Below are 27,297 nucleotides of genomic sequence, written 5' to 3'. Positions count from 1 at the left end.
AATGATGTTCAGCGTTTGGCGGGCCAGATTGCAGCCCTCAGCTGGTTTATCAGTCGTTTGGGAGAGAAGGCAATTCCTTTGTATCAGATGCTGAAGAAGACAGATAAATTCGTCTGGAGTGACGCCGCTAACGCAGCATTTGAGGATTTGAAGCGACAGCTGGCTGAACCGCCCCTTCTTGCTGCTCCGGTTGATAAGGAGCCCTTGTTGTTGTATGTGGCTGCCAATGCCCGTGCAGTAAGTGTGGCGATTGTGGTTGAACATAAGGAGGCTGGAAAAGAATATCCGGTTCAACGGCTAGTTTACTATATCAGTGAAGTACCGATCGAATCCAAGCAACGATATCCACATTGGCAGAAGCTCGTATATGGAGTCTTTATGGCAAGTAGGAAGCTCAAGCAATACTTTCAAGGCCATCCCATCATAGTGGTTAGCTCTGCTCCCTTGGGCGATATAATCCATAATAGAGAGGCAACTGGCCGGGTTGCAAAGTGGGCAATTGAGCTTGGTCCCCATGGGTTGAAGTACATGCCCCGAACAGCCATAAAATCTCAGGCGCTGGTTGACTTCATTAATGACTGGACCGAGTTACAGGCACCAGAGGACAAACCGGATAACACATACTGGACTATTCACTTTGACGGGTCCAGGCAGTTGGAAGGCTCGGGGCTGGAGTTGTCCTTACTTCCCCTCGAGGTGATAAAATTTGTTATGTTCTCCGCTTAATGTTTCCTTGTACTAACAATGCAGCAGAGTACGAGGCCTTACTCCACGGCCTCCGTGTGGCTAAGGAAATGAACTTAAGCCGGGTTCGGTGCTTTGGAGACTCTGATCTAGTGGCCCAGCAAGTTTCTGGCACTTGGGATTCTAAGGACCCACTCATGGCAGCTTATAGGCGAGAGGTGGATGTGGTAGCAGGCCACTTTAAAGGTTATTAGGTGGAGCACATCGACCGGCACAAGAACGAAGCAGCTGATGCTCTAAGCCGTCTGGGATCTCAACGTAAACCGGTACCACCTAATACCTTTCTGGATATCTTGCATAACCCGTCTGTGAAATTGCCTACAGAGGAGGATTTAGTTGTTCCTGATCCGGAGGCTCAATTGGTAGCTGCTTTACATGCCACTCCGGATTGGACTGTCCCATATTTGGCATATCTAAACTGGGGCGAGTTACCAGATGACGAGCTTTTCGCTAGACAGATAATCCGGCGGTCCAAGTCTATGGTCGTGCATAATGGTGAGCTACACCATTGCAGCATTTCAGGCGTGTTCCAACGTTGTGTTTCTCCTGAAGAAGGGCAAGAGATTTTGCGTGAGATCCATGAGGGGGATTGTGGTCACCATGCTGGTTCAAAATCCCTAGTGGCTAAAGCTTTCCGTCATGGGTTCTACTGGTTAACAGCTCATTCTGATGCGGAGGATCTGGTAAAGCGGTGTGATGCTTGTCAGAAATTTTCACGTCGAGCTCATGTTCCGGCTCAAGAGTTACGCATGATTCCCATTACTTGGCCGTTTTCTACTTGGGGGCTCGATATGGTGGGACCCTTTAAGCGTTCCAAGGACAAGAAGACCCACCTGTTGGTGGCGGTTGACAAATTCACTAAATGGGTTGAAGCGGAGCCCATCAGTAGTGTGACGCAGCTACGGCAGTTCAATTCCTTAAAAAGATTATTTTCCGTTTTGGCTTTCCACACAGTATCATCACAGATAATGGTACAAACCTTTCTAAAGGAGAGATGGAGGAATTTTGCCAAGGAGAGCACATCCGGCTTGATCTAGCGTCTGTGGCTCACCCCCAGTCTAATGGTCAAGCGGAGAGGGCAAATCAAGAAATCTTGAAGGGTATCAAGCCTCGGCTTATGGTCCCTCTGAAGCGGACCCCGGGTTGTTGGGTGGAAGAATTACCATCAGTGTTATGGAGTATAAACACCACCCCAAACCGGTCTACGGGTTATACACCTTTTTTCATGGTTTATGGGGTAGAGGTTGTCCTTCCAAGTGATATTCGTCACGACTCGCCCTGAGTTGCGAATTATGTTGAAGCGGACAACGAGCAAGCACGCCAAGAGGCGCTGGACCTATTAGATGAGAAACGAGACATGGCTTTGGCTCGGTCGGCGGTTTATCAACAAGACCCGCGGCGTTATCACAGCCGCCGGGTTAAGACAAGAACCTTTCAAGAAGGTGATCTGGTGCCCCGTCTCGTTCAAGACCAGACTGATATGCACAAGCTATCCCCACCTTGGGAAGGGCCCTTTGTGGTCAGCAAGAATCTGCACAACGGATCATACTACCTCATTGACGTTCGAGAAGACTCACGTAGCTCTGAGGAGGAGACCCGACGGCCATGGAACATAGCTCTCCTACGGCCTTATTATACTTGAAGCCACTGGCTTTTCTTATGTATATATTTCGACAATGTATATATTATGATCAATAAAATAAGCCGGCACCCTTGCTAAATCAAGCAGGGTCTCCGCTGTTTTTCTTCCAATATCTATTAAACTTGGGGGCTTCAACTAAGAAAAGCGGAGTACTACCTGTTAAACCGGCTATCACGCCACCACCTAGCTTGGGAGCTTCACACCCAAGGGGCCAAAGAGAGTCTGATTGCTCACAGCACAACCCATTGAGCACAGCTCACAAAGTTACTTGGGGGCTCTTTGTGTCAAATACCAAAGAGCTTGAAAGGACCCTTGTAGCCGGGTATCGACCCACGGCTTGGAAGCCTGGTGTATTCACCTAAAACCCCGGGTTAACCTGCCTTCATCAAGTAAGCCACTCCTATCCAGGTAATCCTGGCATGACCCATCAAACGTTTGACAGTTACTCTCTTTGAGACCCTGAACTCGTCAAAGTTAAAATGATGATTGGTTAGTTGGAGGCCCATCTTAAAAGGCTTTGCTAAAATGGTTTAACTCAGTGGCCTGGCAGCCCATGAAAAGCCTCGATTTGGGCCTGGCAGCCCTTGAAAAGCCTTGCTATTGATTTTTTGTTTGTTTTTGTCCATGCTAAGTTTTTATTCTTTCATTATGTTTACGATGAGCCCGGTGTTTCTTAACCCGGTGTGGCTTACTGATTTTCTGTTCAAACATACAAATAAAGGTAACCCGGCATCCTTAAAACCGGTCTGGTTTGACACTTTGTCTCCAGCAATCGCCCGGTGTTTATCACAGCCCGGTTCGATATCATATACCAACATGGCATGGTGGAAGTTGGATTTTTCATCCTTCCTAATATCACAATTGGTAAAACTAACAGCAATGTTTCATATCACAGGTATGATTTATTATTGCTATGTTGTTAGCAACCATGGTTGCTTGCCAAGTTATGCGGGGTATTTTGACCCGTCCAGCGGTAAACCGTCTGGACAGATTTTTTCTTATGCAGATACAGGGATTGCATAATATTGAAAATACATAAGGCAGTACTGAAATTATCATGACAGATCAAGGCAAAGTATATCCTAGTGCACAATGGCAGACGGATCACAGTATTTTTCTAGCCTATTACAAAGCGCTTTCAAGGCCCAAAATATGGTGTTGTTTCCCCCTGAACAAAGTTTGCGGAGCATCCATCAGCTTGCCGGATTAAGTTTCGTTGCCACGATGCTGCGAAGTTGACGGGTCATTTGGCGCCGGTTCAGCCTCTTCTTCACCTTGTGGTTGGAAATCCGTGCTTGTCCAGTCAATCCGGGTTAAAGCCTGAAAGACAGCTTCTTCACTGATAAGTTCTGACGGATCGACATCAGGGGCATAAGTGTGCTTACGAATTGGCGGAATGAGATTTTGCACTTCCGGCAGGTCAGCATTAATCCGTTTGTTATTTGCATCATAACAAGACCGGTGAACAGTCAAGTTAGCATCTTCTGCCAGCTGACTCGCCAGAGGACGCATTTCCCTTGTCACCTTTTTCAAGGCTTCGTCGTCAAAGTCCGCCCCGTCCTCTTGTGTGCTTGGAAAGCCTTTTGCAAGGTCAACCGGATCAAGGTCAGCTATCCACGCTTTGGCTCGGGTGAGGGCCAACAAAGCGCCTGCCCTGGCAGCAGATCGCTTCACCTCTTCTATCTGTGCTGGTACCATAGATAGCCTTGCTAGCGTTTCCTTGATCAGGGTTGGGGCCGGGTTGTCATAGGAAGCTGCACAAATAACCCGTTGGGCACCAGCATACAGTTGTTCAATCAAAGTATATGCTGCTTTCAATTTTACCCGTGCATCTGAGCCCAGATGTGTAATAAGGCTTCCTGCAACGGTTTAAGGATTATCAACTACTGCCTTACAAAATGGAATATTTCATGTCTTAGTGGGAGTACTCACCAAAAACTGCAGAGGTCATAGCATTCACTTGGCGCTTCAATCCGGAAAGCTCCTCTTCCACCGGTTTAAGAGCCGATTCGGCGTCTTCAGCTCATTTTCGTAATGCATCCTTCTCAGTTTCCCACTTGGCACGTTCACTCTTGAAGCCTTCTTTAAGTTGTTCCAGGGAAGTTAAAGCGGCTTTTAGTTCATCCTTGGACTTGGAAGATTCCTCTTGCTGAGATTTGATGCTTTCTTGAAGGTCAGCAATTTGAGTGCGTTGACCGTTTATCTCCGCCTGTCAGTCACTGATGCATATCAATATAATATCAAAGTCCCAAGTATACAACTAGTTATACACTCGGCACTTGGGGGCTAATGCGGATTGCTTCTTTACTACTGCTGGTCCAAAGTCCCTAGGATCAGTACAGGATGAGAGGGATTACAACTCCCGGTTTAACTTTACAAATTAACCCGGCCCTTGGGGGCTACAGGATACAAGATAGAGACGAGAAGGAATACCTCATAGCGTTCTTTCATCAGGTTCACCAAATCAGCTTCAGAGTCTCGGCTTGCATAAAGCCGGTTCAAGAATCCGGAATGAAGCTCCTGGACAAAAAGATGAGCGTATTTTGACAAGTCAATTTCCATTTTCCCTTTGCCTGGGAAAGCAGATTCATCTTTGGCCTTATGCTTTGCCAGGACGACCGGATTGCCCGGGGCGGTATAACCAATGCCGGTGACGACAACTTCATCATCCTTTTCTGGGATTGAAGTGGTAGGAGGAGTTGGCGGATTGGCTATGGAGTTCAGAGGGTTAACAACTGGACTTGCAGGTGTGGCATGTGGACTTGAGGTGCCCTCGTGAGTGGCCAGGTCAGCTTCCGGCGGATTAGCATTTACAATTGGTTTTGGCAGGACAAAATCATCCATGGGATTATCAAAGTTCTCACGGGCATCTTCAGGAATCTCTACCAGTTCAACTTCGCCAGAAGGGGTACTGATCTTAGCTTTCTTACTCAGACGAGCTTTGCTGCTAAGATTAAAACAAGGATTAGCAGAGTCAATATAATGATAAGGGAAAAATAAAGGGCTATATGCTTACCCAGGGACGGTTTTCAATGGAGGCAGCTGAGTAGTGGATGAACCGCCAGACAAGTTAGAAGATACCTGATAATTTGAATCAGAGGGATTGAGAGGGCATCGGAAAAAACCCTTCAAAGGATAACATTTTTCAGGAGAACAAACAACCTCTAGACGGCGTTTCTGGGTTGGTGTCTGAGGTAAATCGGAAGAAGTGACTTGTTGACCGCTGTGCTGGGTTGTGCGACGACCTTCGGTCTGCTGTGTCTTCAAAGAAAGTTTTTGACCCACATAAGCAAGAGGGTGAGAGCATTTTACTTTCCGAACTGCACGATGAAACCTTTGAACCGGCACAAGTTCTGGGTCAGAAAGATGAATTACCTCAACATGATCTGCACGGCTGGCTTCCGCATCGTACTGGGAGTAATCATTATCAATAAGGTGTATGAAATAGAAGCCAAGGGAGTCAAGTTTTACCTCTTCGGCTGAATCGCTAACATCTTCTGGCGGTTCAGAAGTGTCAGCAGCTTTCTTCTTAACAGTTCTCTTGGTGACCTTGCTCTTGACACGGGGAGGCTTGGTTGGTTTTTCTTGCGTTTTCCTTTTCCAGAAGGAGCTGTTGGCCTGCGAGGTTGCACAAAGGATTATTGTAAACAATGTTAAAGCGGAAAAGCGTCAAGGGAAGTACGAGGTTAAAGTTTTACCGCTGGCGGTTTGTTGGAAGCATTAAAAGGGGGCAGGCCGGTTTGAGTGCATACGGCGAGCGACTCATCAAGTATCTTCTTTACACTTTCAGTAACTTCATCATCAGACAGTTCTATTGTGTTAAACCGTTGCGGGTCATTGGGTTTGCCGGTATATTCACACATCAATCTGGAGCGGCGGCTCAAGGGTAGAATGCACCATGAAACCCAATAGCAGACGAGATCAACACCAGTTAAACCATTGGCAAGGAGAGCCCGGAGTCGGGCGAGTTGAGGTGCGTAGGCTTGTCGATCTTTGGCAGACAATCTTGAAGGTAAAGGATGGTTGTTGCTAAGCCGGTGTGGACGGTAACCTGGCAAAGGATTTTCATCGGAAGGGGCAGTATTTCGACAATAGAACCAAGTTAAATTCCAGTCTTTTGGATGACTGTGAAGCTTGGCGTGAGGGAATTCCACCTCTTTCCTCTTTTGAATTGATACACCGCCAAGTTCAGTATTGGGGCCATCAGAAAATTCAGTCCGGCGGTTTAGGTGGAAGAGATCTCAAAAAAGTTCAACAGTTGGTTCTTCCTGCAGGTAAACCTCGCAAAATACTTGGAAATCACATATGTTGGACACAGAATTTGGTCCAATGTCTTGAGGATGGAGCCGGAAGCTGGCAAGTACATCCCGGAAATTTTTTGATCCAGGGGGACTGAAGCCTCGAGATAAATGTTGCATGAACACAATTACTTCTCCGTCTTGAGGCTCAGGAGGGCATTCGGGGCCAGGAACCCGCCAATGAAGGACATTTTTTGGAGCTAAAGCGCCTGTGGTGACATATCCGTTGATTTGAGTCTCTGTGATTCGTGACGGAGCCTAGTTGCAAGCGGAGAATTGCTTCACCATCTTACAAATTTTGCAAAGGGAAAATGGACGGTTTACGGTTCATGTGTGTTAAACTGGAAATTTGATCAAAGGGCACATTCGAGGTGAACCAGACATTATTATTCAAATACGAGGGGCGGTTTAAATGAGGGCTAATGACATATGATGGAGTATCAACTATTGCATGTTAAACCGCCTTTCGGTGAAAAGGTCAAATCTGAAATTTTACTAAGTGTTGCAGAAACAAGTTTCACAAGATGGTGGTATAATTTTGGATCTACCGTTGGTCAATAAAGAAAATTTTCTGAGCCCTACAATGGCGTTAAGTGGAACAGAGAAGGATCAGCTAAGGATTTATCCAGGAACAACAAGATGCTGTGGTACGGTACAGTAAAAACTACAGATCCAACCGCAAAAAGAAACTATCAGGCATAGCTAGATTCAGTGAGATGCTAAAGGGAAAGCAGATAAACGCTGCTGAACGCTAATGAACACCGACGAACACCAAAGAAACTTTGAAACCCTAATACATATATGATAAGTGAGAGAAAGGAGTATTTACCAGAGTCACGCAGCGGCGGAGGAGTATCACAGGAGCTCTGGTGCAAACAGGGTGATGCGGCGGCCTGAGATGAGGCAGAGCTTCAGGGTCGACGACGGCGGCGATGCTTGAGTTCTTCGGGTCATGAGGAGGAAGACGAGGCTAAGAGGCAAGGGGGAAAATGGAAGGAGCCCCGGTCTTATTTATAAAGGAAAGGGTATAAAATGGCAGGCGCGAAAATCGAGGAGTCTGAAGCGGCAGAAAAGGATGCAGTTGTCGCCTCGATCTTCGGGAATTAATTAAAGAGAAGGGAATCTTCATAAAACTTTTTATGCAGGGATGACATCACAATAACTTACTGCAGTGACAGAAGATGACGTCACGGCGGTTCACTAAAGTTCACAGGGAAAGACAATATGGCGGTTTACGAGGGTTGTTATCAACTTTAATAATTTTCCTAAGGATTGAAGATTGACATGAACAGGTCCAAATCAATCTGGGGCCTAATGTTGAGGATATAACCGCTAAGGGTAAACCGACCAGGAGGGGCCGGTTCACCTTTACCTATACCGAAGCCCAAGACAACCCAGAGGATGGCGCTTTACGGATGAAGCTTAGAGGCCCAGAGTCCACGGGCGATTTAGGGCCCATGATGGTAAACCGCCATGTTTGTATAAACTTGTATTATAAGAAAGAAAGGAAGAGACCAAGGCTGGCACTTGTATAAGTCAGCCTAGGACTCTGTAGACCGGCCGGGGTCCTCCTGTGTATATAAAGGGGTGACCCGGCGGCGGTTTAAGGACAGACAACAACAACTCAAGGCTCAAGCTAGCGTATTCGCTCCCTGCGCATCAAAACCCAATCAATTCCATCACAACTAGACGTAGGCTTTTACCTTCATCGAAGGGGCCGAACTAGTATAAACTCTCGTGTCCCTTGTCCGGTTTAACCCCTTCAAGCTAACCCGTCGCGATGGCTCCACGACTAAGTCTTTCTAAGAAGACATCTGACGTGTTAATTCCACGACACAATCCATTGAAGAGAATATCACAAGCTTGAGCGTTGTATTGCAGCATCTTCAACTCTTCCGCGGTAGCTTCACGGTTTGGTTCTTTTCCATCAAAGAAGTCACCTTGCAAGCCAACACACATAATAGCCCAAATGGCGGGGTTATGTCCAAGAATATGCATTTTCATCTTATGCTTCCAACTAGCAAAATTAGTACCATCAAAGTAAGGACCTCTATGGTGATAATTTCCCTCGCTAGATGCCATACTCTCCTAGGTTGTGAAACCAAGGCTATGACCATCAAAAGCTCACTAGTAGAAAAGGGGGCTTTGGTCCAGGCCGGGTAAGCCCATTAGTCCCGGTTCAGTCCAGAACCGGGACCAATGGGTGCATTTATCCCGGTTCGTGCGGCTAAGGCATTAGTCCCGGTTCACCTAGGCCCTTTAGTCCCGGTTCGTGCCACGAACCGGGACTAAAGGGTGCGATGCCCATTGGTCCCGGTTGGTGGCACCAACCGGTACTAAAGGTTAGACCTTTAGTCCCGGTTGGTGCCACCAATCGGGCCTAATGGGCTTTGAGGCATTAGTACCGGTTCATGGCACGAACCGGTACTAAAGGTCCCATTTTCAAACTCCCCCCCCCCCTTGGACCGCCTTTTTAGTTTTAGAAAAAACAAAAGAAAATGATGGAAATGTCAATAAAAATAAAATAAAATAAGTTTCCCATGTGATATGTGGTCTAGTTGTTGGGAAAATTTACAAATATGAATTTCGACTTTATTTACAAAATCTCTCTGGAATTTGTAAAATGGGCATAACTTTTGCATACGAACTCGGATTAAAAAGTTTTTTATATGAAAAATCATCTACTCGAAAAGTTACATCCGATGGAGACCGCCTACGGCCTGTTTGCAAATTTGTAGAATCCTCAAATTCCAAAAGGAAAAAAAAGTTATGCTCAAATTTCAGTTTTTTTTAAATTTTCAGTAAATCTGGTCAAACTATGGTCAAACTACTTATTCAAGAAGTATTAGTGTTACTAAATAATTATTCAAGAATATTAGTGTTATTAAATAATTATTTCACCTTTTTTGAATTTTGGTCAAATCTGGTCAAACTATGGTCAAACTATGGTCAAACAATGGTCAAACTACTTATTCAAGAAATATTAGTGTTACTAAAAATTATTGTTTTTTAGAACAATAGTTTCAAACTCAAACAGTGAAATATGTGACTTCATGCTCAAGCTAAATTCCTGAGGGTTAATAGGATTGACATCTTACTATTGTCAGGAAAACAACAAGTGCAGACTTGGAAACGAGGGAGAATAGAACCCGGAAGTTAAGCGTGCTCAGGCTGGAGTAGTGAGAGGATGGGTGACCGTTCAGGAAGTTAGATGATTTGGAATGGTGAGGGGTGATTAGAGATTAAATTGAGTAGTGATGAGGGGTGATTAGAGATTAGAGGTTAAAATAATTTAGAAATTTGAAAATAAAAAAATCAAAAAAAAATTCAAAAAAAAATTTCAATTTTTTTTTCAAAAAAAATCAAAATATTTCCTTTAGTACCGGTTGGTGTTACCAACCGGGACTAAAGGTGGACCGGCCACGTGGAGGGCCTTTAGTCCCGGTTCTGGATTGAACCGGGACTAAAGGGTCAGGGCATTAGTACCGACCCTTTAGTCCCGGTTCCAGAACCGGGACTAAAGGCCCTTACAAACCGGGACTAAAGGCCCTTTTTCTACCAGTGGATATGGAAATCAAAGCAAATGGAGACCAAAGCTCTGATACCACTTGTAGGATCGGAAGTATGTCTAGAGGGAGGGTGATTAGACTACTTGACCAAATAAAAATCTAGCCTTTTCCCAATTTTAGTTCTTGGCAGATTTTAGCTATCTTAGCACGAGTCAAGCAATCTTCACACAATTCAATCAAGCATGCAAAAGAGTATATGAGCAGTGGAAAGTAAAGCATGCAACTTGCAAGAATGTAAAGGGAAGGGTTTGGAGAATTCAAACGCAATTGGAGACACGGATGTTTTTGGCGTGGTCCCGATAGGTGGTGCTATCGTACATCCACGTTGATGGAGACTTCAACCCACGGAGGGTAACGGTTGCGCGAGTCCACGGAGGACTCCACCCACGAAGGGTCCACGAAGAAGCAACCTTGTCTATTCCATCATGGCCGTTGCCCACGAAGGACTTGCCTCACTAGCGGTAGATCTTCACGAAGTAGGCGATCTCCTTGCCCTTACAAACTCCTTGGTTCAACTCCACAATCTTGTCGGAGGCTCCCAAGTGACACCTAGCCAATCTAGGAGATACCACTCTCCAAGAAGTAACAAATGGTGTGTTGATGATGAACTCCTTGCTCTTGTGCTTCAAATGATAGTCTCCCCAACACTCAACTCTCTCTCATAGGATTTGGATTTGGTAGAAAGAAGATTTGAGTGGAAAGCAACTTGGGGAAGGCTAGAGATCAAGATTCATATGGTTGGAATGGAATATCTTGAGCTCAACACAAGTGTAGGTGGTTCTCTCTCAGAACATGTGTATTGGAAGTGTAGATGTGTTCTGATGGCTCTCTTCACGAATGAAGAGTGGGTGGAGGGGTATATATAGCCTCCACAAAAAATCTAACCGTTACACACAATCTGCCAAACTCGATGGGACCGAATCGTTAAACTCGGTCGGACCGATTCAGCAAACCTAGTGACCGTTAGGATTTTTGGTGGGACTGAGATGCAACTCGGTAGGACCGATATGGTTAGGGTTTGGGCATAACGTAATCTCGGTGCGACCGATTACACAAACTCGGTGGGACCGATTTTGGTAATAAGCTAACCAGAGAGTTGGTCAGGTAAACTCGGTGGGACCGATTCACTCTTTTCGGTGAGACCGAAATGTTACGAAAAGGAAACAGTGAGTTTACATTGCAATCTCGGTGGGACCGATCGCTCACTTTGGTTAGACCGAAACGTTATGAAGGGAAACAAAGAAATTGCAATCCCATCTCGGTGAGACCGAGATCCCTATCGGTGAAACCGAATTGCTAGGGTTTGTGGCAATGGCTATGACAAATGAAACTCGGTGGCGCCGGATAGAAAGAATCGGTGGGGCCGAGTTTGACTTTTGCTTTAGGTCAAATGTGGATGTGGGAAGATAGTTGAGGGTTTTTGGAGCATATCACTAAGCACATGAAGCAAGAGGCTCATTAAGCAACACCTCATCCCTCCTTAATAGTATTGGCTTTTCCTATAGACTCAATGTGATCTTGGATCACTAAAATATAAAATGTAGAGTCTTGATCTTGAAGTTTGAGCCAATCCTTTGTCCTTATAATTTTGAGGGATCCACTTTCCTCATCCATGCCATGCCATCCATTGAGCTTTTCCTGAAATATTAATCTTGGAATAATGTTAGCTCAGTGAGCTATATGTTGTTAGGAATTACCAAAACCACCCAGGGATAGTTGCACTTTCAAGTATACCTTCTATCTCAGATCTGAGGGCAAAATGTTTGTCGCCAGGAACAGGTCCTTTCTCGAGAAAGGGTTTCTCTCGAAAGAATGTAGTGGGAGGAATATAGAACTTGATGAGGTTGTTAAACCTTCAGTTCAACCAGAGAGTAGCGCAGCACAGAAATATGTTTCTGTGGCAACTACGTCAGTTGAAGAGAAATCTAATGATGATGATCATGAAGCTTCAGATCAAATTACTATCGAACCTCATAGGTCGACAATGGTGTGTACAACTTCTCAGTGGTAACCCTGTCTTAAAGGTCATGTTGTTGGACAACGATGAACCTATGAGCTATGAAGAAGCGATGGTGGGCTCGGATTCCAACAAATGGCTGGAAGCCATGAAATCCGAGATAGAATCCATGTATGAGAACAAAGTATGGACTTTGATGGACTTGCCCGATGAACGGCAAGCCATTGAGAATGAATGGATCTTTAAGAAGAAGACAGACACTGATGGTAATGTCACCATTTGTGAAGCTCGACTTGTCTCAAATAAGTTTCCGACAAGTTCAAGGAGTTGACTATGATGAGACTATCTCAATCATTGCGATGCTAAAGTCTGTTAGAATTATGTTAGCAGTTGCTGCATTTTCATTTGAAATCAGGCAGATGGATGTCAAAACAAAGTTTCCTTGAAGGTTTCCGTGAGGAAAGGCTGTATGTGATACAACCAGAAGGTTTTGTCAATCCTAAGGATGCTAAAAGGTATGCAAACTCCAGCGGTCCTTCTATGGACTGGAGCAAGCATCTCGGAGTTGGATCATATGCTTTGATGAGCTGATCAAAGCTTTTTGGGTTTATACAAAGTTTGCAAGAAACTTGTATTTACAAGAAAGTGAGTGGGAGCACTACAACATTTCTGATAGGTATATGTGGATGACATATTGTTGATTGGAAATGATGTAGAGCATAAAGGGTTGTTTGAATGGAGCTTTTCAAAGGAAGACATGTGTAAAACTGCTTACATGTTGGGTATCAAGATCTATATATAGAGATAGATCAAGACGCCTGATAAGACTTTCATAGAGCACATACCTTGACATGATCTTGAAGGAGTTCAAGATGGATCAGTCAAAGAAGGAGTTCTTGCCTGAGTTGTAAGGTGTGAAGTTAAGACTTGAAGCTCGACCATGGCAGAAGAAAGAGAAAGGACGAAAGTTGTCCCCTATGCCTTAGCCATAGGCTCTATACGATATGCCATGATGTGTACCGCGATGTGCCTTGCCACGTGTCTGTCAAGGGGGTACAAGAGTGATCCAGGAGTGGATCATTGGACAGCGGTCAAAATTTTCCTTAGGAATAAGGAAATGTTTCTCAGTTTTGGAGGTGATAAAGATTTTGTCGTAAAGGGTTACGTTGATGCAAGCTTTAACACCTATCCAGATGACTCTGAGTAGCAAACCGGATATGTATAGTGGAGCAACCATTTGGAATAGCTCCAAGTGGAGCATGGTAGCAACATCTACAATATGACATAGAGATTTGCGAAGTACACACGGATATGAATGTTGCAGACCCGTTGACTCATTGAGTGTTAATAACATGATCAGGCCCTAGAACTCATTGAGTGTTAATAACATGGTGATGTGAAATAGATTATTGACTCTAGTAAACTCTTTGGGTGTTAGTCAAATGGCGGTGTGAACTATGAGTGTTAATCACATAGCGATGTGAACTAGATGATTGACTCTAGTGCAAGTGGGAGATTGTTGGAAATATGCCCTAGAGGCAATAGTAAAATGGTTATTGTTATATTTCCTTGTTCATGATAATTGCCTATTGTCCATGCTATAATTGTATTAATCGGAAACCGTAATAAATGTGTGAATACATAGAGCATAATATGTCCCTAGTAAGCCTCTAGTTGACTAGCTCGTTGATCAATAGATGGTTATGGTTTCCTAACCATGGACATTGGATATCGTTGATAACGGGGTCACATCATTAGGAGAATGATGTGATGGACAAGACCCAATCCTAAGCATAGCACAAGATCGCGTAGTTCGTTTTCTAGAGCTTTTCTAATGTCAAGTATCATTTCCTTAAACCATGAGATTCTGCAACTCCCGGATAGCATAGGAATGCTTTGGGTGTATCAAACGTCACAACGTAACTGGGTGACTATAAAAGTGCACTACAGGTATCTCCGAAAGTGTCTGTTGGGTTGGCACGAATCGAGACTGGGATTTGTCAATCCGTGTGACGGAGAGGTATCTCTGGGCCCACTCAGTAATGCATCATCATAATGAGCTCAGTGTGACTAATGAGTTAGCCACGGGATAATGCGTTACGGAACGAGTAAAGAGACTTGCCGGTAACGGGATTGAACAAGGTATAGGGATACCGACTATCGAATCTCGGGCAAGTAACATACCAATGGACAAAGGGAATTGTATACGGGATTGATTGAATCCCTGACATCGTGGTTCATCCAATGATATCATCGTGGAACATGTGGGAGCCAACATGGGTATCCAGATCCCGCTGTTGGTTATTGGCCGTAGAGAGGTCTCGGTCATGTCTGCATGGTTCTCGAACCCGTAGGGTCTACACACTTAAGGTTTGGTGACGCTAGAGTTGTTATGGGAAATAGTATGTGGTTACCGAAGGTAGTTCAGAGTCGCGGATGAGATCCCGGACGTCACGAGGAGTTCCGGAATGGTACGGAGGTGAAGATCGGTATGTTGGATGAAGGGTATTGGAGTCCGGAAGTGTTCCGGGGGTACCAGGCTATGGCCAGCATGACCGAAAGGTGTTTCGGGAGCCCCGACAATTGTTGCAGGGCCTCATGGGCCAAGGGGAGGGGCAAACCAGCCCACTAAGGGGCTGTGCGCCCCCACACCCTTTCCCACGTTACTTGGGGAGGTGGGGCGCCTCCACCTGCACTACTAAGGAAAACCCTAGTAGTAGCGCAGGTTTTGAGGCTATCAGCAGCGCGGGCAGCCGCGCTACCAATAAGGCGCTACAGCTAACTGTTAGTAGTAGTGCGATCTGTACCCGCGCTACTACTATGGACTGTATCAGCAGCGCGTTTCCGGAACGCGCTACTATTAATTAGCTGTAGCGATTTCCTGGACCCACGCTACTGCTATATCTTTCATCATTTTTCCCCGGCTTCCTACCCCGTTTCAGCTTCAATAAACAGCAATTTCCAGATACTAGGTACTACTAGATATCAATTTCATAAAGCATTATAGGTACTAGGTAGTACTCCCTCGGTTCCAAATTACTCGTCGTGGTTTTAGTTCAAATTTGAACTAAAACCACGACGAGTAATTTGGAACGGAGGGAGTACTAGATAATAATTTCATATATACTCAACATGCATCCTCAAGCAGTACAAGGTGATATCGATGACGATCATCATATGTAGTTCTAGATAATATAGATGACGATCATCATATGTAGTTCTACATGATATCGACGACGATCATTATATGTAGTTCTAGATGATATAGCCACACACACACATATGTAGTTCTAGATGATATCGACGAAGATCATCATCCTCAAGCCTGGGCGGTGGGTGTTCCTGATAGTAATTAGGATGGCCTGTCCAACACGAAGATTCTTGCCAACGAGGAATCTCTTCCACCCAACCGAGTTTAAGTGTGTGCGACCGTCTGTGTCCATACGGTGAGTACAGGTGGTGACGGAGCCCCTTGCGGTAAGGCGTAGTCCAGCGGAGCCTTCTTCATCAGGCTCAATACCACAACTCACAGATAGGTTCTTTGGCAATTTCTGAATAAGAAAAACATATCAATTAATAAATAGCCTCGCACATACTCTTGCAAATATATTTATATTAAGTCTAGATTTCTACACTATCAAAAGACACAGTACTATGCATTTGTACTAACTAATCATGAATTCTACTAATAAGTATATATGGATTATCTACACTGTTAATAGTTCCTTGGATTCTACACTAATAAGAGCATGTCATCGGACTCTACACTAAAGCATATCATCGACTAGATTCCACAAAGCATATCATTGGACTCTACACTAAGCATATCATCGGATTCACTAAGCATATCATTGATTAATTTGCATTTGTAAGTATAACAATAAAGCATATATATATCATCAAATTACTATAGGCAGTACGTATAACATACCATTTCATGCCGATCGACCATGGTACTTGTTAGGCGGGTCACGAATGGCACCCCGACAAAGTCATCACGTGGCAGAATTATGTTCCATAGGTTGCACACCTCCTCCTCGCTCAGCCTCATTCTTTGAGCTATGATGGCTTCATGAAGTGGGTTCTCATCATCTTCATCGAGTGGGTCCTCATTATCTTCATCATCTTCGTCATCTTCATCATCTTCGTCATCTTCCACCAGGTTGAGATAAATGACAGCCAGCTTGGGTCTTTCTGCTCTGAAGGAGAAGCTGATCAACTCACCACCAGTAAGACACATGTGGGCAAGGAAACGGGCCCATCCATCTCCTCCAATCTGCGACATATTGCGTCCTTTCTTGACCTCCATAGTGTACGGCCCCCCAGGAGCCTCAAATGTCACAATGTGTCAGCTTGTTGAATTTCAACCTCACATTGCATGGGACGATCTGTGTAAAAAAACCAAAATGACACAATGCAGTAATGCCAACACAAAAAATAAAATAGTTGTTACATTTCATCTAATTTATTACCGCCGCATGAAGAAAACTCGGCTGGAAGTAGATGCTGAACAAGTTGCCAGTTGCAAGGCTGCTGGCGCACCTTGACTTGCACAGTCGACATAGTGGTGGTGGTGGTGGCGCCATTTTCCTAAAGCAATATGAGCAAAGGATTAACGATTCACTTCACAGGAAAGAAAAACAGTAGCATGTGATATTTTTGGTTCTTCTGCGAGAAGCAATTTTATGGACAAAGCATTTCGGTGGCACCTATGGCCGAAAAAACTTTTCACAAATATGTACCAAATAAGGGTACCACCTACCAAGACATTTCATCTCATTTGTCCCCTATTGCCTAAGATAATTGATTAAAAAAACAAGTGGCAAATTTAACTAAATTGGCACCTACATTTTGCCAAAAAATAACTTATTACAAAAAAATAAGAGCATCTACCTATCCATGTACAGAAAAAATAAGAATAAAATGGTGCATACTAAATCAACTAGCCTACTAAATCCACTAGCATACTAAATCAACTAAATCAAAATGTTCTAAATCAACTAAATCAACTAAATCAACTAGCCTACTAAATCAACTAAATCAACTAGCCTACTAAATCAACTAAATCAAGATGTTCTAAATCAACTAAATCAAAATGTTCTAAATCAACTAAATCAACTAGCCTACTAAATCAAAATGTAGCAGGGAGGAGGGGTTGTGGATGGAGGACAGAGGAGGGAGAAGGAGGGGCGACTGGAGGAGGGAGAAGAGAGTAGGACGGAGGAGGAAGACGGAGCGAGGAGGGGCCAGCCGACGGCGAGTGGAGGGAGGACGAAGGAGGAAGGCGGAGCGAGGAGGAAGCGGCCAGCGGTGACTAGAGGGAGGACGGAGGAGGAGGCCGGTACCGAGTCCAGCGAGGAGGAGGAAGTGGCGGCGGTGTAGATCGGAGGAGGGGCGACGGGGGATGACCGACGTGGGGGGTTGAGGGGGAGATCGAGTGAGTGTGAGTGTGAGTGGATCGGATAGGTCGGAGAGGGGGGAGATGGAATGGCTTAGCAGTAGCGCGCTATAGCAAAAGGCGCTACTGCTAAACGACCTAGCAGCAGCGCCTTTCACAAAGAGCGCGCTATTGCTATGTGTCAGCATGTAAAAATAGACATCAAAAATACATTGATCATCAATGATCTTTTTGTGTACAATCTGATTTGTCAATATGAGTCCTCACCAGTTTAGGAACTGGTGAAGACTCATATTGCGGCCACAAATTCTACACATAGAGTTCAATGAAGACCAAGTGGTTGTGAAAGTTTGAGAAGTAACATATTTAAGGTGGTACAAACTCTCTTCACGAAGCGAGGTGGGACTAATTTTTTTAGTAAACTTAGCAATAGCGTTTATTGTGTAAATGCGCTACTGCTATGGTCCCTAGCAGTAGCGCTCTTCGTATTAGCTCGCTGCTGCTAGAACTAGCCTCGCGGCGGCGTCGTGGCAATTATAGCAGTAGCGCGTCTTATAGTGGGTGCGCTACTGATACATTTATTTCAGCAGCGAGGTTTGTGCGCGCGCGCTACTGCTAGTTAGCAGCAGCGCCTTATTTTAAAGCGCGCTGCTGGTAACATTCCGTGTATAGGCTTTTCCCTAGTAGTGCTGGCTTGGGAGGCAAGCCTCCACCTGCTTGGCTTGGGGGGCAAGTCTCCCTAGGGTTTCCCTAGGGAGATCCAATCTGCCCTAGCCGCTGTGACGCCCCCGATTCAACCGTATACTAATCATACACACAAACGTGTACGATCAAGATCAGGGACTCACGGGAAGATATCACAACACAACTCTACAAATAAAATAAGTCATACAAGCATCATATTACAAGCCAGGGGCCTCGAAGGCTCGAATACAAGAGCTCGATCATAGACGAGTCAGCGGAAGCAACAATATCTGAGTACAGACATAAGTTAAACAAGTTTGCCTTAAGAAGGCTAGCACAAACTAGGATACAGATCGAAAGAGGCGCATGCCTCCTGCCTGGGATCCTCCTAACTACTCCTGGTCATCGTTAGCGGGCTGCACGTAGTAGTAGGCACCTCCCGAGTAGTAGTAGTCATCATCAATGGTGGCGTCTGGCTCCTGGACTCCAACGTCTGGTCGCAGCAATCGGATATAGGAAAGGGGAAAAAGAGGAGAAAAGCAACCGTGAGTACTCACCCAAAGTACTCGCAAGCAAGGAGCTATACTACATATGTATGCATTGGTATCAAATGGATTAAGGGTATCATATTTGGACTGAACTGCAGAATGCCGGAATAAGAGGGGATAGCTAGTCCTTTCGAAGACTACGCTTCTGGTAACCTCCATCTTGCAGCAGGAGAAGAGGGTAGCTGGTAAGTTCACCAAGTAGCATCGCATAGCATAATCCTAACCGATGATCCTCCCCTCGTCGCCCTGTGAGAGAGCGATCACCGGTTGTATCTGGCACTTGGAAGGGTGTGTTTTATTAAGTATCCGGTTCTAGTTGTCATAAGGTCAAGGTACAACTCCAAGTCGTCCTGTTACCGAAGATCACGGCTATTCGAATAGATTAACTTCCCTGCAGGGGTGCACCACATATCCCAACACGCTCGATCCCATTTGGCCGGACACACTTTCCTGGGTCATGCCCGGCCTCAGAAGATCAACACGTCGCAACCCTACCTAGGCACAACAGAGAGGTCGGCACGCCGGTCTAAATCCTATGGCGCAGGGGTCTGGGCCCATCGCCCATTGCACACCTGCACGTTGCGTACGCGGCCGGAAGCAGAACTAGCCCCCTTAATACAAGAGCAGGCTTACGGTTCAATCCGGCGCGCGCCACTCAGTCGCTGACGTCACGAAGGCTTCGGCTGATACCACGACGTCGAGTGCCCATAACTGTCCCCGCGTAGATGGTTAGTGCGTATAGGCCAGTAGCCAAACTCAGATCAAATACCAAGATCTCGTTAAACGTGTTAAGTATCCGCGAACACCGCCCAGGGCCAGGCCCACCTCTCTCCTAGGTGGTCTCAACCTGCCCTGTCGCTCCGCCACAAAGTAACAGTCGGGGGCTGTCGGGAACCCAGGCCCACCTCTACCGGGATGGAGCCACCTGCCCCTTTAGCCCTCAACTCCGAACAGTACCACAGGTAATGTAACTGTGTAAAGTATATAGTATATGCCCGTGATCACCTCCCGAAGTGATCACGGCCCAGTAGTATAGCATGGCAGACAGACAAGAGTGTAGGGCCACTGATGGAACACTAGCATCCTATACTAAGCAGTAGGATAGCAGGTAATGGTAACAACAGTAGTAGCAAGGACAGGCTATGCATCAGGATAGGAATAACGGAAAGCAGTAACATGCTACACTACTCTAATGCAAGCAGTATAGAGAAGAGTAGGCGATATCTGGTGATCAAAGGGGGGGCTTGCCTGGTTGCTCTGGCAAGAGAGAGTGGTCGTCAACAGCGTAGTCGATCGGGGCACCAGCAGCGACGTTAGTCTCGTAGTCTATCGGAGAGAAGAGGGGGAAGAAACAATGAATATAATGCAAACAGATGCATGTCGATGCATGACATGACAAGTAGCGGTGCTAGGGGTGCCCTAACATGGTATGAGGTGGTACTGGTGAAGGGGGGAAACATCCGGGAAAATATCCCCGGTGTTTTGCGTTTCCGGATAGATGAACCAGAGGGGAAAAGTTGCGTGTTCACTATGCTAGGGATGCGTGGTGGACGAACGGGCTGCGTATCCAGATTCGTCTCGTCGTTCTGAGCAATTTTCATATACAAAACTTTTTCATCAGAATTACGGTTTATTTTATTTGATTTATTAAAGTTTTAATTGATTTTCTAAGACTATTATTATTTCAAAAAAATTTAGTAAATCCTACGGGTACACCAAAGTGTACCCAACATTATGCACATGTGGCTGATAGGTGGGGCTAGAGGGCCCAGTTGACCAAGTCAACAGGGACTAGTCAACCAGTGAATAGTAGAAGAGGGTCCGCATGTCATTGACTCTAACCTTAGTAGTTTAGGTAATTTTGCTTAATTAATCGCGGGGCCCATTTGCCATAGACTCGGTCTTTTTAGATCAACTAATTAAAGCTAATCAATAGAGGGAACCACTTGCCATTTCTTATTATTCTAATTGAGCACTAAAGTGTTAGTAACTAAGTCTAGACATACTCCCTCCGTCCGGAAATACTTGTCGAAGGAATGGATGATCCGGACGGAGGGAGTACTAAACAAGGGCCGGCCTGGTGGCACAACGTGAGGCTGGTTGTGCACACACGCACACAGCCACACACCACACACGGCCTTGGCCATGGCCACCAGCAGCAGCAGCAGCCGGCGATTGCAGGCGGCAGTAGTAGCAGCAAAGCAATGCTAGCAGCAGCAGCACGCAGCAGAGCAAGGAAGCAACGACGGCAGCGCAAGAGCGGCGGCAGCGGCAAGCAGCGCAGCCGCGGCATGGGGCAGAGCAGCGAAGCAGCGAGCAGCCACAACGGTTGGTGAGCAATAGCAAGCCGCGGCGAGGCCGCGCGCGTGCACAGCAGCGGCAGCAACAGCGCAAGAGCAGCAGCAATACACACGTACGTACATACGCGTACGCGTGAGCTCCGACGAGCTCGGGGACGGAGGCTACCGCAACGAATCAAGGGGACAAGCAAGGCGGAATGGAGGAGGAGCTCACAGAGAGTTCGTGGGCGCGGTCGAGGAAGCCCGGGGTGGACTGGAGCCGTGGGAATCGTCGATGGCGGTCGGCGATGTACGCGACGGACAACGGCGATGGCGAGCGTACGGGGCCTCCCCGGTCAAACCCAACGGCATAGACGAAGGGGGCGATAGTAGTGAAGCTCCTGGACGCGTCAGCTTGGCGGGGGAAGACCGGTCGCCGCGAGGACGAGGCGGCGCGGTGGCGAGGCTTCGGGCGAGCGGGCGCGGCGCGAGGAGGAATGGGGGAGAGGCAGGGGTGTCCTAGGGTTCCAGGGGGAGGGGTGTCGTGGTCTTGTATGTGAGGGGGAGCCGGCCGATGGCTGCCACCGCGGCCATGGCGCCGTGGATGGCTGCCACGGCCCCCCTCCGTCTCCTGTAGCGAGAGGAAGAGGACAAGTGGGGTTGGGCTGGGCCTATTTTTCCTAAATGGGCCAGGGGTCCAGTAGTTTAGGTCCCCTTTTCTTTTTACTACTATTTTCCATTTTCTTTTCTTTTTAATTATTTCGCTACTGTTTTGTACTAATCCTAGAACCAAATGGCTTTTGTAAAATGTGGAGCTTTGACATATACTCCCTCCGTTCCAAAATAGATGACCTAACTTTATACTAACTTTGTACTAAAGTTGATACAAAACCGAGTCATCTAATTTGGAACGGAGGGAGTAGATACATACTATACATTATTTAGCACCGCCACAATAAGTTTGAGGATTAAATGAATCCATTTGAATTTTGTTTAAATAGAAAGATTTATTTTGGGGTTGTTTCGTCCAGTTTAAAATAGTTTAAAGACATTTTAATAATTCCAATAATGTTGGATTATCATGATAATTAGTTAGTAATTTTTGGAACCCAACGAACATTTTTGTTTTACCGCTAGAAAAATAATAATTTTGACTCTATCATAATTCGAATTTGAATTCAGTTTGAAACAAGTGAGGTTAGCAAAATTTTAATTATGATGATCTGACATCATTAACAGGGGTTTACTGTAGCTTAACTATTGGGGTGTCACAGCCGCCGCCCCCTAGGGAAAACCCTAGGGCGCCTTCCCCCTATATATAGTGAGGGGGTGGGAGGGCAGCCGTGACCCTTTCCCTGGCGCAGCCCTCCCCTTCTCCAACTCCTCCTCCTCTTGTGTAGTGCTTGGTGAAGCCCTGCCGGAGAACCACGAGCTCCATCGCCACCACACCGTCGTGCTGCTGGAGTTCTCCCTCAACTTCTCCTCTCCCCTTGTTGGATCAAGAAGGAGGAGACGTCCCCGGGCTGTACGTGTGTTGAACGCGGAGGCGCCGTCCGTTCGGTGCTAGATCCGATCTTTCGCGATTTGAATCGCCGCGAGTACGACTCCATCAACCGCGTTCTTTTAACGCTTCCGCTTAGCGATCTTCAAGGGTATGAAGATGCACTCGCTCTCTCTCGTTGCTAGTATCTCCTAGATTGATCTTGGTGACACATAGGAAAATTTTGAATTATTAATACGTTCCCCAACAGAGCATTGTAGACATAGAAAATTTGCAAAATACATACGGCTCTGAATGTGACAGACCCATTGACTAAGCTTCTATCACAAGCAAAACATGATCACACCTTAGTACTCTTTGGGTGTTAATCACATTGCGATGTGAACTAGATTATTGACTCTAGTAAAACCCTTTTGGATATTAGTCACATGACGATGTGAACTAATCACATGGTGATGTGAACTATTGGTGTTAAATCACATGGCGATGTGAACTAGATTATTGACTCTAGTGCAAGTGGGAGATTGAAGGAAATATGCCCTAGAGGCAATAATAAAGTTGTTATTTATATTTCATTATATCATGATAAATATTTATTATTCATGCTAGAATTGTATTAACCGGAAACTTAGTACATGTGTGAATACATAGAAAAACAGAGTGTCCCTAGTATGCCTCTACTAGACTAACTCGTTAATCAAAGATGGTTAAGTTTCCTGACCATAGACATGTGTGTCATTTGATCAACGGGATCACATCATTAGAGAATGATGTGATGGACAAGACCCATCCGTTAGCTTAGCACTATGATCATTTAGTTTATTGCTATTGCTTTCTTCATGACTTATACATGTTCCTATGACTATGAGATTATGCAACTCCCAAATACCGGAGGAACACTTAGTGTGCTATCAAACGTCACAACGTAACTGGGTAATTATAAAGATGCTCTACAGGTGTCTCCGATGGTGTTTTTTGAGTTGGCATAGATCAAGATTAGGATTTGTCACTTCGAGTATCGGAAAGGTATCTCTGGGCCCTCTCGGTAATGCACATCACTATAAGCCTTGCAAGCAATGTGACTAATGAGTTAGTTGTGGGATGATGCATTAGGAACGAGTAAAGAGACTTGCCGGTAACGAGATTGAACTAGGTATGATGATACCGACGATCGAATCTCGGGGAAGTAACATACTCATGACAAACGGAACAATGTATGTTGTTATGCGGTTTGACCGATAAAGATCTTCATAGAATACGTAAGCGCCAATATGAGCATCCAGGTTCCGCTATTGATTATTTACCGGAGATATGTCTCGGTCATGTCTACATAGTTCTCGAACCCGTAGGGTCCGCACGCTTAACGTTCGATGACGATTTGTATTATGAGTTATGTGATTTGATGTACCGAAGGTTGTTCGGAGTCCCTGATGAGATCACAGACATGACGAGGAGTCTCGGAATGGTCGAGATGTAAAGATGGATATATTGGAAGGCTATATTCGGACATCGGAAATGTTCTGAGTGGTTCGGGTATTTTTCGGAGTACTAGAGAGTTACCGGAATTCGCCGGGGGAAGTATTGGGCCTTAGTGGAAAGAGAGAAGGACCACAAGGGGAGGCCGCGCGCCCCCCAATGGGCTGGTCAGAATTGGACTAGGGAGGGGGCGGCGCCCCCCTCTTTCCTTCTCCCTCTCCTACTCCTTCCCTCTCTACCCTCTTGGAAAAGGAAGGGGACTCCAACTAGGATAGGGAATCCTAGTTGGACTCTCTCTATAGGCGCACCCCTCCTAGGCCGGCCTCCTCTTGCCCCCTCCTTTATATACGTGGCCAGGGGGCACCCCATAGACACACAAGTAGATTTCTTAGCCGTGTGCGGTGTCCCCCTCCACAGTTTTCTATCTCGATCATATTGTCGTAGTGCTTAGGCGAAGCCCTATATCGATAACTTCATCATCACCGTCACCACGCCGTCGTGCTGACAAAACTCTCCCTCGGCCTCAGCTGGATCTAGAATTCGAGGGACATCACTGAGCTGAACATGTGCAGATCGCGGAGGTGTCGTGCTTTCGGTACTTGTTCGGTTGGATCGCGAAGACGTTCGACTATATCAACCGCGTTATTTAACGCTTCCGCTTTCGGTCTACGAGGGTACGTGGACACACTCTCCCCGCTTGTTGCTATGCTTCTCCTAGATAGATTTTGCGTGATCGTAGGATTTTTTTTGAAATACTATGTTCCCCAACACAACAATGATTTACTCTGAGCAAGAAACAGCAAAGTCGAATTCAGAAGGCCTACACTATGAATTCAAAAGTTTGCTCCAAATTCGACGCACACAAGTTCAGAGTACCGACAATTGATTTACTACCAAACAACAAAAAGATGAGCACATTGCATCGAGCAAGTAACCAGCAGCAGGTCAGCAATCGACTAACTTTAAGCATTCTACTGTCTACTCCATGCCAGTGACCATCGATGGAGGAAACAGAGGATGCAGCAAGCAATACCGATAGCACGCAGCGTGCGCAAATCGAACGGGTCGGCGAGGTGGGGACGTCCGACGGTCTCCGCCTGCTTCACGGCCAGCATTTTCAGGCTGCTGAGCAAATCCTGCACCATAGAACATCTGGTCAGGAAAGCAAAGCAAGGCAAAAGAAAGCAGAGCGAGAGGGGCATCACGGACGAGATCGGGCTCGGAGAGGGCCGTGAGCCACCGCGACTTCCTGTTGCCCCTGCTCTCTACGGTCGCCGGTGGTGGGGGCGCGCTGCGGCGTCTCCATGAGAGAAAAGAGAAGAGGAAAGGAGTGCTGTACTTGTGGTGGAAGAACAAAATACAGTACCATTACACAGGTAATAGTAGAATACACATCATGCACATCATGCACGCATCCAGGGCATCCAGGGCTGCTTCCGTCGTGGACATGCTCAACGCGCTGCAGGTCTGGTTCGACAATTTGGTTCATGTCTATGGATTGAAACCGTTTGAGACTGATGCGTCTCTGTCCAGACTAAACCAAACAAATCCAATAATAGGTACAACCCAGACCAAACTAAATTATTTTAAGGGATTATCCTATTTCATCCAATCCAAAAGCATTCCAACGGAAAAACTTACTGAAACTGTAGTTTCAGTCCAAACTATTCACAGGCTTAAATACACAAAAGTAATTAGGTGGATTAGTAGTAGAAGAAGCGACCTAGGTAGCAGTAGCACCCAAGTTAGATGCTACTCCTTCCGTTCCCAAATACTTGTCTTTCTAGGCATTTCAAATGGACTCAACATACGGATGTATGTAGACATATTTTAAAGTGTAGATTCACTCATTTTGTGCTGTATGTAGTCACTTGTTGAAATCTCTAGAAAGACAAGTATTTAGGAACGGAGGAAGTAGTAAATTACTTGTGCATATGGGTGAGACAAGAGAAGAGGTAGTAGTTCTCTGTACTATGTGGTGCGGCTGGGTAGACAGGGAATTATGGGCTTGTTTAATGAAATAAATTCACAGTCAATCCATGGACTATCACCGGCTGCAACAAAAATAGCACTAATCTTATACTCCAGCATGAAGAATATAATATGCAGGCAGACTCGGTGCTAATAGAATACAGCAGCAGTGAACAGTAAGTATACAATTAACAAAGAGAGAAGAGGATCTGCTCTGCTCTGCTTTCGTGCCTTGGTAACAGTAATTAACAGAAGATGATTAGATGAATGTGCGAAGAAGAGTAGGAGCCTTACATAGGTACGCGACGTGCGGGTTGCTGGCCTCGACCTCGTTGGCGACGATGGACTCGCCCAGGTTGCCCGCGGTCTGCGTGCGCAGGATCCTCCTGCCGCCAGACGCCGGGGTGGAGGATGCGGCGCCCGAGGGCTCCCTGCCTCCGCTGGTGACGGATCCTGCAAGCTCCGGCCCCGCCATCGCCGATTGTGGTGGATTCCTGCAAGAATACGGGAGGTGCCCTGCAGGCCTTAGGCACGGATCTGGACGGAGGGGCGGAGCTTTTCGATCTTGGGGGCGTGTGGCGCGCGGCCGGAGCTCGCCGGAACCGGCCGGCGTGGGTGGTGGCGGCGGCGAGGAGATAGTGGGGGAGAGGAGATCGACCGAGGGGTGGGGCGAGGTTCGCGCGCGAGAGAGAGCTTTTTTTGAGGGATTCATGAGAGAGTTTGGTAGGGTGGGGGTCGACCGGGGGGAGGGGGGAGGGTGTGGTGCGGTGGTGGACAGGCTCAGTAGTAGCATGGGGTATCTCACCTCGCTATAGTTATCTGCTTACTAGTAGCGTATGGTTTGCCACCCGCGTTATTACTATCCTCTGTCTGCGGAAGATATTTACTAATAGCGCGTTTTTTCCATGCTGTGATGCCCGGAGAATTATGCTACAGTAATACCCTACTAATGGTGCCACGTCATCCCGGTTACTGTTGCTAATCTCGCGTTGGATCAAAACTTTTCAAATTCTCCTGTTAGGGCTATGCTCGCTTGAACGGACCATTGCGAGGCAGCGATCTAGGATCCTTTTTCTACGGGAAGGAGAGGGTAACACGCGGCTGTTCCACCAATCGGCGTGTCACCGACAGAGGCGGAACATGATCACCTCGTTGTCTGATGGAGTTTAAGTGGCCACAAACCAGGATGAGATTGCAAGCATGGTAGATGGGTATTACAAGAATCTATTT

General features: G+C 46.2%; 1 protein-coding gene across 2 annotated transcripts in view; it reads right to left on the bottom strand.

Moving 5' to 3' along the window:
- Window positions 1-26,776, bottom strand: part of LOC123059638 (deoxyuridine 5'-triphosphate nucleotidohydrolase-like) — a 65,279-nt gene extending 38,503 nt beyond the window's left edge. The window contains exons 1-2 of one of the 2 annotated variants that reach the window (XR_006427518.1): window positions 26,362-26,776; window positions 24,900-25,232 (exon numbers count right to left, since the gene is read on the bottom strand). Coding sequence is in view for 1 of the 2 variants with exons in the window: in XM_044482153.1 (XP_044338088.1) it covers window positions 26,362-26,542 (181 nt within the window). In the remaining variant the exon portion in view is untranslated. Of the gene's footprint in view, window positions 1-24,899; window positions 25,233-26,361 lie in introns of those variants that run through there. The other variant, XM_044482153.1, reaches the window with a different exon arrangement.
- Window positions 26,777-27,297: the final 521 nt, after the last annotated feature.

This window comes from Triticum aestivum, chromosome 3A (genome assembly GCF_018294505.1).
Source record: "Triticum aestivum cultivar Chinese Spring chromosome 3A, IWGSC CS RefSeq v2.1, whole genome shotgun sequence".
Classification (NCBI taxonomy): Eukaryota; Viridiplantae; Streptophyta; class Magnoliopsida; order Poales; family Poaceae; genus Triticum; species Triticum aestivum.
Note: the sequence above shows the minus strand (reverse complement) of the source record. Positions and strands in the feature narration are given on the sequence as shown.